Source organism: Oncorhynchus mykiss, chromosome 20 (genome assembly GCF_057628025.1).
Source record: "Oncorhynchus mykiss isolate SJ-2025 chromosome 20, ASM5762802v1, whole genome shotgun sequence".
Classification (NCBI taxonomy): Eukaryota; Metazoa; Chordata; class Actinopteri; order Salmoniformes; family Salmonidae; genus Oncorhynchus; species Oncorhynchus mykiss.
Genome location: NC_143041.1, coordinates 12,628,220 through 12,642,379, shown reverse-complemented (window position 1 = coordinate 12,642,379; position 14,160 = coordinate 12,628,220). Strand labels below are relative to the sequence as shown.

Below are 14,160 nucleotides of genomic sequence, written 5' to 3'. Positions count from 1 at the left end.
TTTTCATTCTTAAAAACACTGAGGACAAGCAGACAAGGTGGAATGTGGACTAGAGTGTGTGAGCAGGCTGTGTCTCTTCAACCCTGTGTAGCTAGCTATCCTCAGGCCCTGGAGCTAGTTAGCAGCTGAACAGTGAAGACATATAGAGAGTAAAGTTCAAAAGAGAACTGTCTGAGATGGGGCTGTGTCTGAGCCCCATCTCACTTTCTCCTTATTACCGCAGCTGAAAAAACAACAAGGATTCATCCTGCGCTCTCTCTCTCTTTCTCCCACCTTTCTCCCACACTCTCTACCCACTTGACACCAGTGACACTACACAGACCCTTTAGAACGCAGGCTTCACCAAAACGCACCGCACTGAGACTCTTCAAAGGTCAAAAGCTAAGTTTAATGAGCTCTACCCCCATCAGGCCACTGCTATTGAAATCAATGCTGTACTCTCGTCAACGTTGATTTAAGGTGTAAAAGGTAACATAAAGGGGTCAGCAGGGCTGAAGTCCATGGTCTGTAATTATAGATAATAAACTCTCTAGTGTTGAATCTATGGTCCCTCATCGTTAAAAGGTGAGGTTAGAATAATTATAATAGCTCAACCTCAACTCATTATAATTGCTAAACCTGAACTCTTAGATTTAAGGCTAATAATGATGAATAACTGAGAACCTGTTCTTTTGAAGTATGACTTACTGTACATTCCGACGTTCTGCATGCACATTTTATAAGAGGATAAGGGTGTGACTCGAAACAGTTCCAAGGCTTGGAGGTCTCAGGGAAGGAATTATGAAAACTAAAGTACTATGCTTGAATGGCTTAGAGTATTAATTATGTATTGGTGCTCGTATTAAATGAGAGTCTTCGCCCCCCCTGGAATCGCTGAGGATCGTGACAGAAAAATATTGCGCATAAGCTTCTCTCTCATGACAGCTTTAGAGGTTACAGTATAATATAATATTCATTTAAATACATTAAATCGTTACAAACACCCCTGAGAGCAAATCCATTCTTCTCTCTTTTTCTGCAAATTTCAGCCTTATTTCTCTACACTAGGCACACCTTACTAAATCAATAATCATTTAGATGAGAAATTAGTTACAGTACTTTAACTTTTACCGCCTGGGGTGCAATAAAACTCTACCAATCCAAACTTTGATACAGTATATTAAAAAAGTTAAAGAGATGGGTTTTGAGTGCACATGCCACATCATTTAACTAGTGCTGTTTTAATGGAACAATTCATGAATGAAGGAGAAAATGCCCTAGGTCTTAGTTTTGAGTGTACAGTACCAGCTTCAGTAACTGAACATTTGCATCAATGTAAAAAATGTCACCAGGGATAGTAAATTGTAAATGTGTGTGTGTGTGTGTGTGTGTGTGTGTGTGTGTGTGTGTGCACCCGTCAATCCATTCATTCATTTGCATCACCTGGAATATGTTGGAGAGGTCTCGGAGGTTAAAGATGTAGTGGAACTTGACAGCGGTGGGCAGGAAGGTGGAGGTGAGTCTCTGATGGAGGGCCAGAGCTAGCTGGACCAGGGTAGGACAGCTCTTCTGCAGGGCAGCACTGAAGCCCTCTCCCCTGAGGTGCTGAGAGAGGATGGAACTGTAGATGGTGCTAAGAGCCTCCGCTCCAGGGAAGGACAAGGCAAACACTGAGAAGTGACGCTACAAAGAGAAATGGAGAAAATTAAAAAATGATGTGTATATGTATAGGGGTTCATAATTATGCTAATGAAACGTTGCAAGAGAGACAACGGAACATCATCAGATATGCATGCATGTGTGTGAGTGCATGCGTGTTTGTCTGTGCTTGTTTGTAAGTGTGCCTGTGTGTTTACCTGTAGACGTGGGTTAATGGTGAAGCTGCCTGCCGTAGGGTTCATGCAGGACACGTATTGCACACTGTGGACCTCTTTCAGCAGCAGCTTACTCCTGTCATACCTTGACACACACACACACACACACACACACACACACACACACACACACACACACACACACACACACACACACACACACACACACAGTCTTGTTTAACTAACCTTGTGGGGGGACACAATTTATAACCATTCAAAATCCCTAACTTAACCCGAAAACCTAACCCCAAACCCTAAACCTAACTCCTAACCCCAAATCTAAATCTAACCATAACACTAATTCTACCTTAACCCTAAACCCCCAAGAAATACACTGAACAAAAATATAAACGCAACATGCAACAATTTCAATGAGTTATAGTTCATATAAGAAAATCAGTCAATTAAATGAATCCCTAATCTATTGATTTCACATGACTGGGCAGGAGAGCCTCAAGCAGGGTTTTATCCACACCCTCGTCACCAGCCTCCTCGAGCTTCTTTTTTGTTAAAAAGAAAGATGGGGGACGGCGCCCCTGCATTGATTATCTCTGGATAAAGGCACCGTAAAGCTCAGCTACTCTTTACCCCTTGTCCCAACCATCATCTAACAAATGCACAGGGCGCAGTACTTCACGAAACTGGACTTGATGAGCGCCTACAATCTCGTGCGCATTCGTGCAGGCAAAGGCCCTTTCCATGACCACGGGCCATTACAAGTATCTCATAATGCCTTTTGGTCTGTCTAATACTCCTTCAGTCTTCCATGACTTTATTAACAAAGTGTTTTGGGGCGTAGTGGTTTATATAGACGACAATTTGGTCTATTCTGCTGACCGCGCTCAGCATGTCTCGTTAGTCAGGTCTGTGCTGGGAAGCGGTCGTTGTCCTTTTTGTGCTACCTCATGTCCACGGAGGGAGTGGAAATGGAGGAGCAACGCGTCAGGTCATGGCCCATCCCCAACTCTGTGAAAGCAGTCCAGCGATTCCTGGGGTTCGCCAACTATTTCCAGAGGTTCATCCGGGGCTTCCGGGTCTTCTACACGGTGGTCGCGCCTCTTACCTCCCTGCTGAGAGTAGGTTCCCAGCGGCTTCGTTGGATGGCAGAGGCGGAGACACTGAAGGCACGCTTCACCATTGCTACCGTGCTGGCACATCCCAACCCATCACTCCCCTTCCACGATGAGTTGGAAGCCTCCGAAGTAGGAGTCGGGAAGACTCAAGAAGGTCAAGAAGACTCTGAAGGCATGGAGACACTGGCTGGAGTGGTCCAAACACCCTTTCCTGGTGTGGACGGACCACCGCAACCTGGAGTACATCAGGGCAGCGAAGAGGCTAAACCCGAGACAGGCCAGATGGGCTCTACTCTTCGCCAGGATCCAATTCATGCTTTCCTATAGGCCAGGCTCGAAGAACGTGAAGGTGGACGCCCTGTCTCGCCTCTATGATGAAGAGGAGAAGCAGGGAGAGGAGATCCCCATCATCCCTCCGTTCCGTAACATCGTGCCAGTGGTGTGGGACGTGGATGCCGACATACGGCAGGCCCTGCGCACGGAACCCGCACCTGCACAGTGCCCAGAGAACCGCGCCTACATGCCAACAGGTGTACAGGACTGCCTCCTTAACTGGCACACATGGCGCCTGTATCGGGTCATCCTGGGAGAAGCCGTACCATCGCCTGCCTGTCTGAGAAGTACTGGTGGCCCACCTTGGCTAGGACGTCTCTTCCTGCTCCATCTGGGCTCAGTCAAAGACACTCAGACACCTCCCTTATGGAAAGCTCCTTCCCCTGCCGGTTCACTGGTCTCACCTCTCGGTGGACTTTGTCATCGACCTTCCCCCCTCCCAGGGGAACACCACCGATCTTGTCGTTGTGGACTGGTTTTCCAAAGCTTGTTGCCTCATTCCTCTGCGTGGGCTCCCGTCGGCCATGCAAACCGTGGAGGCTCTTTTTACGCCCGTCTTCCGGCACTACAGGATCCCAGAGGATATTGTGTTAGATCATTGTCCTTAGTTCACCTCACGCGTATGGAAAGCGTTCATGGAATGCCTTGGGGTCACGGTCAGTCTCACCTCCAGGTATCATCCTCAAGCTAATGGGCAGGTGGAGAGGGTCAATCAGGAAGTGGGCAGGTTCCTAAGGTGTTACTGTCAGGACCGGCCGGGGGAGTGGAAGGACTTTCTACCTTGGGCTGAGTATGAGCAGAATTCCCTCCGCAATTCCTCCACTAACCTCACTCCTTTCCAGTGCGTATTGGGGTATCAGCCGGCCTTGGCACCTTGGCATTCGAGCCAGACCGAGGCCCCTGCGGTGGACGAGTGGTCTGGGTGCGCTGAGGAGACCTGGAACGCTGTGCACACTCGTCACCAGCGGGGGCCTCGTCGGCACAAGGAACTGGCGGGCCGTGCGTCGGCACAAGGAACAGTGATTTTCACTGTTGGCGCACTGCCCGACCCACACCGCGCCCCTGTGGTCGTCCCCGAGGCCGGTGTCGTCCCCCTGCTGGTGCACCGTGCCCCTGTGGTCGTCCCTGAGGCCGGTTACGTCCCGCTGCTGGTGCACTTGTTATTTCGGGTCTCGTCCTGTGTAGTGTTATTACGGGTCTCGCCCCGTGTAACCTTTAGAGGTTTAAACCTCACTCTTTTGTTTGGGTTACATCCGTGTGTATTTTATATACTTGTTTGTTTTGGGCTTCGTCCCTGTGTCATGTTCATGTATTTTGGGTGGAGTCATAAAACCCCCTATTACGCATTCCTGCACCTGTCTACGATCCTTAAAGAACGTGATACTGTTTAATCAGCTTCTTGATATTCCACACCTGTCAGGTGGATGGATTATCTTGGAAAATGAGAAATGCTCACTAACAGCGATGTAAACAAATTTGTGCACAATACGTTTTTTTGTGTGTATGAAACATTTCTACGATCTTTTATTTCAGCTCAAGAAACACTTTACATGTTGCGTCTATATTTTTGTTCAATATAACATTTGACCGTATGGGGACTAACAAAATGTCAATGTTTCGTTCGTTTACTATTCTTGTGGGGACTTCTGGTCCCCATAAGTATAGTTAAACACGTCCACAGGCACACAAAAGCACAGGCACATACACATTGCAATGAAATACAGAAACACACTCTTCATGTGCTCCTGTCAATATGCACGCCTCAATTCTGCCTTAAGCCAGCATAGTTTAGTAACACCCTTTTCCCTCTCAATTTCATACCTGAGATACTCTCCATAACTCTACTGGCTGACCGTGTGTAACACACACACACACACACACACACACACACACACACACACACACACACACACACACACACACACACACACACACACACACACACACACACTGTGGCTGTATCTACAATACGCTTACTATGCCTGATGCCCCAACTACACAATCCCTTTAAGGAAAATCACATGCCCAAGCTCTCACATTGGACATCATTTAAGTTGTAGCATATTTTAGTAACAGCAACTGCAGTGAGTGTCCCTTTTAATAGTAAACTGAAGACATGCTCTGCTGTAGTAAGCTGAATAACAGATCAATTATTGGACTAACTCACTGCAGTAGGTTTGCTATAGCAGGGTTAGCCAGCCAGTACCCTCTTTAAAAGAGCTGTGGTACAGTAACTCTGAACAAATGTGCCTTTACTGTAATTGTCCAACATTTATGGGGTTCTTAAATTATGAAGTGGAACATCGTTCTTTTCCATAAAATATCACTGTCAAGTTCCATCTGTGATAACAATACATAGGACAAAAAGTATACACCTACTGCAGTGGTCACCAACCGGTTGATCAACTGGTTGATCTCCAAAGCATTCCTAGTCAATCACCAAACATTTCTGTAAAAAAAACTAAGATAAAGCCTTGAGCACACAGCAAAGATGAAAATGAGATTTCAAAACTTTTAAAAGCATGACTAGTGAGAGATTCAACGAATACAGCAAAGCGCTGCTGTTTTTATGAGTAAATCCATGTTTAAGTTATTCAGCAATGCCATAAAATGCACATTCTCCCTACTTCCACTCGCGCTACAACCAGCACTGCAGCTGTAATGAATGACTACAGCAAAGTGTTTTCGTAAGCCTGCGTTGTTGACGGCTTGACTCTTTGTTGGCGGCTTGACTCTTTTTTATATCAAGTAATATTTCACTTCATCTGGACATCGAATTAACAACATTAATTGGTGCATGAGGCAGAAACAATGCACTGCGACTTGAGTTTCGCCATCAGCTTGAAGACTGTCCACTTTTCTCAGTGGAGGGAGGGAGAGAGGGATGGTGAGTCGTGTGAGAGGCAGCCTCACCACTGCACTCTCCATCCCCTCAGACTGACCATCAGATGCCATCAGTTCAGCAAAATTTTAAAAAAGCGAATTATTATGCTCACTCAGCTGTGCCTCACAATCCAGGTGTTTGGTGTAACAGGGTTATATTGGTGATTCACATTGCCACTTTACTGTTAAGCCAATGGGCTTTTGTTTTTAGTTTTGTCTTGTCTTCACCTACTCAATATGGCATCTTATTGGCTGGTTTGCGTGGCTTGCTTACGAAGGCGGATGTTTAAATTAGAATCGTCCCAGTGAACAAGCACCAAACCAGCGGTAATGTGTTGGTTGAAAAGTGATTTTTATACTCCCAAGTGATGATTTTAAAGTACAATTTATATCAATTTGTTTGTAAATATCATTAGAACATCACACATAAGATGCAGCGTTTTCGGTGCATATTTGTTGTGCATTTTGTTGTAAAGAATTCCCGCCAATACTAGCTAGCAACTTACTGTGTCTAGTGGGGGGGTTTCATATATTTTGTACAGTGCGTGAGTGCATTGTTGGATGGTGAGCCGTGCATTGCATTATGTGCAATTTTGTGCTGTATCTATCAGAATAAATCTCCATGATTGGTGCTACAAGTTGGAGTCTGTGTCGATGGTTGTACACAACGCAAGAACAGACGCAAGAGCACTGTTACATTGGGGTATGAGTGTGTGTGACTGCAGGGTCTGTGTGTGCACGTCCTCTCACCAGTGGTTGTAGTCCAGGTGTTGGCGTATGAGTGTGTGTGGCTGCACGGTGCCGTAGGCGTCCACCTCTGGCATGTTCATATCGTCTATGAAGTAGACCAGCCTCCTGCTGCCTGGAGGACCATAGTTACGGCCTGCCTTCTTCTCCAGGGGCTTCTCCAACACCGCTGCAGGAGAGAGGGAAGATGGAGAGGATGAGAGTGGAAAGAGAGAGGGATGGGAATGTAAAAAGAGATGAATGGAGGATGAGTGCAGAAAGAGATGGATGGAGGATGAGTGTAGAAAGAGATGGATGGAGGATGAGTGTAGAAAGATGAATGAAGGATGAGTGTAGAAAGATGAATGGAGGATGAGTGTAGAAAGATGAATGGAGGATGAGTGTAGAAAGATGGATGGAGGATGAGTGTAGAAAGATGGATGCAGGATGAGTGTAGAAAGATGGATAGAGGATGAGTGTAGAAAGATGGATGGAGGATGAGTGTAGAAAGATGGATGGAGGATGAGTGTAGAAAGAGATGGATGGAGGATGAGTGTAGAAAGCGGGAATGGAGAGAACCAGCTAGGCTACAGTATATTTATTTGCAGTTGTACACTAGTAGTAGCAGACTATTCCCTACCCTGTAGCATGGCAGAGGTGGTGTAATAATTGAAGGGGACGTTTTTGATCATGTATTTCTCCTGGTCCAGTGATCCCAGTTTGTCTCCGACCAGAACAGACTTCCCAGTACCGGCATTCCCGACCAGCATGACGGGCCGGCGGCGTTCCAAGAGGCGGTCCATGAAGTAACGGACGCGGATAGTCTCTGTGGTGTGGACCAGACATGCCTTGGGAGAGGGGAGGTAGGGGACAGAGTTCAGATAGACTGTAGATAATCTACAGGTTGGTGTTTCCCCACAGATTTAGGATCAGATTACTCAACTCCAATTACAACCTAAACCATTACTTATTGTGGTCCTTCAAGCCGGATGTTGTGCAATATTTACGCACTGATGTTCACTTATTGTAAATTGCTCTGGAGAATAGCATCTGGTAAAAGAGCATCTGATAAATTGTAAAGAATATGTAATGAGAAGATATTTTACTGTAGACCGTCGATGACTACATAGAAGAGCTTTGAAGCAGCTAATGCATGGTATAATGTCACTATAGAAGTGACATGAAGTGACACCAATAACACAAGACTTTACCGTACCTGTAGAGGAATATCAGCATCCATCTCGAACCTGGGCACCATCTTGGACCAGGGTTCAAACTTCTTGGTGTCGGGGTCAATGTAGTAGTCAAACACGGTCCCCTGGGAGGGGAACTTGATGGTCTTAAACTCTGTCACCCACCACTTACTGAACTCCACACGGTAGTCCACCAACTACACACACACACACACACACAGGGAGAGACAAACTCTGGGTCAATCTCAATAGTCTTGAGATACTTCTGGAAGAAGAAGCCATGGTTTATTGCGTTGCGATCATACTTTCGGTCTGCATTAAAAAACAATCAAATGAAACAAAGACACTCCTATCCAACTACCCACTGGTGGAACAACTACCCACTGGTGGAACAACTACCCACTGGTGGAAACTGGTTAACATTGTTTCCATGTCATTTCAACAAGAAAAGTCAATGTGATGACGATGATTCAACGTGGAAAAGCAATTGGATTTTCAAAAAAGTCATCAATGTAAGGGAAATTTGAACCTAAATCCAATGACTTGGGGGACATTTTTTGTTGATTTCACGTTGAATTCACGTTAGTTAACAACTCAACCTTAATGTTGAGTTGATGTTGAACTTGATGTTGAAATGACGTCTGTGGCCAGTGGGTACCCATCAGTAAAAAATAAAAATCCCTGAGCTGTTATTTCCTCTCTCTCCTCTCTCCTTTCCCTCTCTCCAGGCTGTCTACTGTGTTCAGGCCCTGCTCTACAGTCAATAAACCCACTTAGCATATAAATGCAGTGTAGATAAGGAAATAAAGTGGAGCACATTGGTATGCTAGGAGAGACTGTTTTATCCCATAACGTAGATGGACATGGTTACTGTACGGAGCTGTCTGGGTTGCTTAGCAACCGCTCGTCACTTTGTTCGCCTCTGGTTCAACATTCAGCCGGCTATAGTGTTTAGGACTGTGAGTGGAATACACTTAGTTTTGAAGATGAAGCTGCAATACAGTACGGAGTCCTCGCATTGAAAGCCACCATACTTTACTGAAATATATGTGAAGCAATTCTCATCATCTGAACCTTTGAGGGGAGTTGGAGAGCGAATTAGATGACGATTTACTAAAGCGTTTGCACCCGTGATAAAAGTATACCACTTTTTCCGAAGCAATCTTATTTTATTCTTTGACTCTGAGGGAAAGCACTTATCCACTACGTAGGAATGTGTCTCACAAAAATACTTCAGAATAATATATGCCATTTAGGAGACACTTTTATCCAAAGCAACTTACATTTTAAGTACGGGTGGTCCTAGGAATCTAACCCACTATACTGGTGTTGCAAGCCCCACTGAGCTACAGAGGACCAACCACAATCATAGGAATCATTCAACCATCCTACCTGGTCCTGGAACATGGCACCTCCGAAGGCCCAGACAGCACCGAAGACAAAGTAGAGTTCGTAGAGTTCCTTAGGGCAGTCTGGAGGGGTGTGTTCTGGGGTTAACAGACACTCCAACAGATGGCACAGCATCTGGACCATACTCTGCTCCGGGACTGGGATGATCTTCTTAAACCTGACCACACACATTACAGACATAGGGGTAAGACCATCAGTGAAATAAATATACAGTATATATATTTGTTTTATGTCTTACACTATTTAGGCCTATTGTTCTCTGTCACTCGCCCTCTCTGTCTTCTCTCTCTCTAACCTTTCTTACTCCCTCTCACCCTCTTCCATGTCTACAGTCTCTCTCCCCTCAGTCCAGAGGAACCATCTACAGTGCCTTGCGAAAGTATTCGCCCCCCTTGAACTTTGCGACCTTTTGCCACATTTCAGGCTTCAAACATAAAGATATAAAAGTGTATTTTTTGTGAAGAATCAACAACAAGTGGGACACAATCATGAAGTGGAACGACATTTATTGGATATTTCAAACTTTTTTAACAAATCAAAAACTGAAAAATTGGGCGTGCAAAATTATTCAGCCCCCTTAAGTTAATACTTTGTAGCGCCACCTTTTGCTGCGATTACAGCTGTAAGTCGCTTGGGGTATGTCTCTATCAGTTTTGCACATCGAGAGACTGAATTTTTTTCCATTCCTCCTTGCAAAACAGCTCGAGCTCAGTGAGGTTGGATGGAGAGCATTTGTGAACAGCAGTTTTCAGTTCTTTCCACAGATTCTCGATTGGATTCAGGTCTGGACTTTGACTTGGCCATTCTAAACACCTGGATATGTTTATTTCTGAACCATTCCAATGTAGATTTTGCTTTATGTTTTGGATCATTGTCTTGTTGGAAGACAAATCTCCATCCCAGTCTCAGGTCTTTTGCAGACTCCATCAGGTTTTCTTCCAGAATGGTCCTGTATTTGGCTCCATCCATCTTCCCATCAATTTTAACCATCTTCCCTGTCCCTGCTGAAGAAAAGCAGGCCCAAACCATGATGCTGCCACCACCATGTTTGACAGTGGGGATGGTGTGTTCAGCTGTGTTGCTTTTACGCCAAACATAACGTTTTGCATTGTTGCCAAAAAGTTCAATTTTGGTTTCATCTGACCAGAGCACCTTCTTCCACATGTTTGGTGTGTCTCCCAGGTGGCTTGTGGCAAACTTTAAACAACACTTTTTATGGATATCTTTAAGAAATGGCTTTCTTCTTGCCACTCTTCCATAAAGGCCAGATTTGTGCAATATACGGCTGATTGTTGTCCTATGGACAGAGTCTCCCACCTCAGCTGTAGATCTCTGCAGTTCATCCAGAGTGATCATGGGCCTCTTGGCTGCATATCTGATCAGTCTTCTCCTTGTATGAGCTGAAAGTTTAGAGGGACGGCCAGGTCTTGGTAGATTTGCAGTGGTCTGATACTCCTTCCATTTCAATATTATCGCTTGCACAGTGCTCCTTGGGATGTTTAAAGCTTTGGAAATCTTTTTGTATCCAAATCCGGCTTTAAACTTCTTCACAACAGTATCTCAGACCTGCCTGGTGTGTTCCTTGTTCTTCATGATGCTCTCTGCGCTTTTAACGGACCTCTGAGACTATCACAGTGCAGGTGCATTTCTACGGAGACTTAATTACACACAGGTGGATTGTATTTATCATCATTAGTCATTTAGGTCAACATTGGATCATTCAGAGATCCTCACTGAACTTCTGGAGAGAGTTTGCTGCACTGAAAGTAAAGGGGCTGGATAATTTTGCACGCCCAATTTTTCAGTTTTTGATTTGTTAAAAAAGTTTGAAATATTCAATAAATGTCGTTCCACTTCATGATTGTGTCCCACTTGTTGTTGATTCTTCACAAAAAAAATACAGTTTTATATCTTTATGTTTGAAGCCTGAAATGTGGCTAAAGGTCGCAAAGTTCAAGGGAGCCGAATACTTTCGCAAGGCACTGTAGATCACTATGAACCATTCCATACTGACAGCTGATGTGTTACCTGGACCTGAGGGTGTCTAGACATGAGGGGAGGTACTTGTCAAACAGGATTGTCAGGTTGGCCTTCTCCGATTGGACCTCCCTCCTGTCAATCCAGCTGGATACAGGTGGGTTCCAGCCCAGATCTGCTGGGTTGATATACAGAATGCCTGGAGGGACAAGCAGAGCTTGTTACTCTGTAGTCACATGTAAACAGGTACGTACAAATACATGTCAAATGTGATCTAACTGTGAAATATGTGGTCTAGGATAACAACAAAAGAAGAGGAGAGCAGGGGGACAGGGATAGGATAAGGGGACGAGGAGGAGAGGTAATGGAGGAGGCGAATGACTAGCATACCAGCTCTAGATACAGTAGCAGGAGTAGCAGTCCGGAGGTGGCTGATCTCAAACACCAGCCTCATGGTCGGGTTGAGAGGGATACGCTCATTACTCGCCAGGGTTAACACCTAATGCAGGGAAAGGTACGGAGAGTTATTACACAGACGGACAGAGAAACACAGACAGGGAGACAGACACACACCTTGTTGTCGTCCATGACAGTGTTGAGAGACTCAATCCACATGGGGTCTATGTCTCCATCCAGTACGATCCATTTAGGCCCAGTGTGGCTGAGGTTAGCCAGCTCACGCATGATGTTAGAGAACAGACCTGGAAAACAGACATGTATCAAAGGTCTATATGTTGGTCATATCATCATCATCATCATGACAATCATCATCACCATCACCATCACGACCGTCATCATCATGCCCTCCCCTCACCATCCCTCCACTCCCTGGTTGCAGGGTTGATGATGCCAAACAGCTCATCATTGGTCACAGCTTTGGGGTTGAGGTCCGCCCACACGGGCCTCCGCTTGATGTTCTGGTAAGTCCGTTGGAGAGACCTCATCACCTGGCTCTTCCCTGTGCCTGCATTACCCACCACAAACACAGAGTGGCGCACCGCCAGCAACTCTTCCAACTGTACCACCTGGGGGAAGGAAGGAGAGAGCGAGAGCCAGAGAGAGAAAGGGAGAGACAAATAGTATGGTATTGCTATACATAATGGTATGGTACACTGCAATGCAGCAGAGTAGATCAGTACCATACAGTGTGTCACTCACGTTACATCTCTGTGAAAGACCAGTATTTACTGCATAAAGCAAACAGCAAACAGTGTGGAAAGAACAAATTATGCTACCTCTAAAACAGCCTCATCTGTGTTATGTAAAGTATCAAATTCACCTCATTAATATCAGCAACACTTTGATACACAAAATATTAACAACTTGAATTGTGGATGTGACAGGAACTTGAGAAAATAACAGATTTAAAGTACATTGTGGCAAATATCAAAGTCTCTGTAACGGTAAGAAAACGAGAGAGAGCGAGAGTGCGAGAGAAAATCATATTTCCTTTCACAGTGAAACTCACTGATGGCATTCTCAATCAATGCAATTGACTCAAGCTATTCACCCTCACCATAGTGTTAGCATCCGAAAGACCCACATTGATATTAGATGTGAGATGTGGGCAGCTGACAGGAGCTAATGCTAGCGCTACAAGCGGCTAACACTACAACAGGCTAACATTATGAGAGGCTAACAGTACAACAGGCTAACATTGTGAGAGGCTAACACTTCGACAAACTAAAATTATGAGAGGCTAACACCACAACAGGCTAACATTATGAGAGGCTAACACTACAACAGGCTAACATTATGACAGGCTAACATTATGAGAGGCTAACATTATGAGAGGCTAACACTACAACAGGCTAACATTGTGAGAGGCTAACACTTCGACAAACTAAAATTATGAGAGGCTAACACCACAACAGGCTAACATTATGAGAGGCTAACACTACAACAGGCTAACATTATGACAGGCTAACATTATGAGAGGCTAACATTATGAGAGGCTAACACTACAACAGGCTAACATTATGACAGGCTAACACTACAACAGGCTAACATTATGAGAGGCTAACACTACAACAGGCAAAAATTATGAGAGGCTAACACTACAACAGGCAAAAATTATGAGAGGCTAACACTACAACAGGCTAACATTATGACAGGCTAACACTACAACAGGCTAACATTATGAGAGGCTAACACTACAACAGGCTAACATTATGACAGGCTAACACTACAACAGGCTAACATTATGAGAGGCTAACACTACAACAGGCTAACATTATGACAGGCTAACACTACAACAGGCTAACATTATGAGAGGCTAACACTAAAGTCAAATAAACCCATTCCCCTCTGGACTTCCTCCTTTCACTCTAATCTTACTGACCAACAGAATGTGGCCAAAAGTCGTGCACTATAATATAGTTTAACATGGCTTCAGGGAATAGGGTGTCCGACAGAGACGGAGAGTGTAAGGTTCAGACGATACAAATGGATCATTATTGACCTGCAGTTGTCTCATCAGCCTGTTCCCTCCCTGTTTATATCCATGTGTGGTGTCTGTGACAGTGGCAGGGTTAAGAGCTGCTCTTGCGGTACAGCGGCGTGATGGAGTGTCATTACGTTGCTACCATACCGCTTTGACCTGCTGCAGATTGCACTCATTTCCCCTGGCCCCGCTTTCCTCTGTCTCTGACATTGTATGTGTGTGCGTGTGTGTGTGTGTGTGTACGCAGCATAATGGCTAGAATAAGGACG

General features: G+C 45.0%; 1 protein-coding gene across 1 annotated transcript in view; it reads right to left on the bottom strand.

Annotated features, from left to right (window-relative positions):
- dnah9 (dynein, axonemal, heavy chain 9) overlaps positions 1-14,160 on the bottom strand; it is a 124,528-nt gene that overhangs the window by 74,240 nt on the left and 36,128 nt on the right. The window contains exons 36-45 of the mRNA XM_036955698.2: positions 12,263-12,473; positions 12,022-12,149; positions 11,839-11,947; positions 11,500-11,647; positions 9,454-9,628; positions 8,085-8,258; positions 7,509-7,716; positions 6,893-7,058; positions 1,836-1,938; positions 1,423-1,662 (exon numbers count right to left, since the gene is read on the bottom strand). Coding sequence (XP_036811593.2) covers positions 1,423-1,662; positions 1,836-1,938; positions 6,893-7,058; positions 7,509-7,716; positions 8,085-8,258; positions 9,454-9,628; positions 11,500-11,647; positions 11,839-11,947; positions 12,022-12,149; positions 12,263-12,473 — 1,662 coding nt within the window. The remainder of the gene's footprint in view (positions 1-1,422; positions 1,663-1,835; positions 1,939-6,892; positions 7,059-7,508; positions 7,717-8,084; positions 8,259-9,453; positions 9,629-11,499; positions 11,648-11,838; positions 11,948-12,021; positions 12,150-12,262; positions 12,474-14,160) is intronic.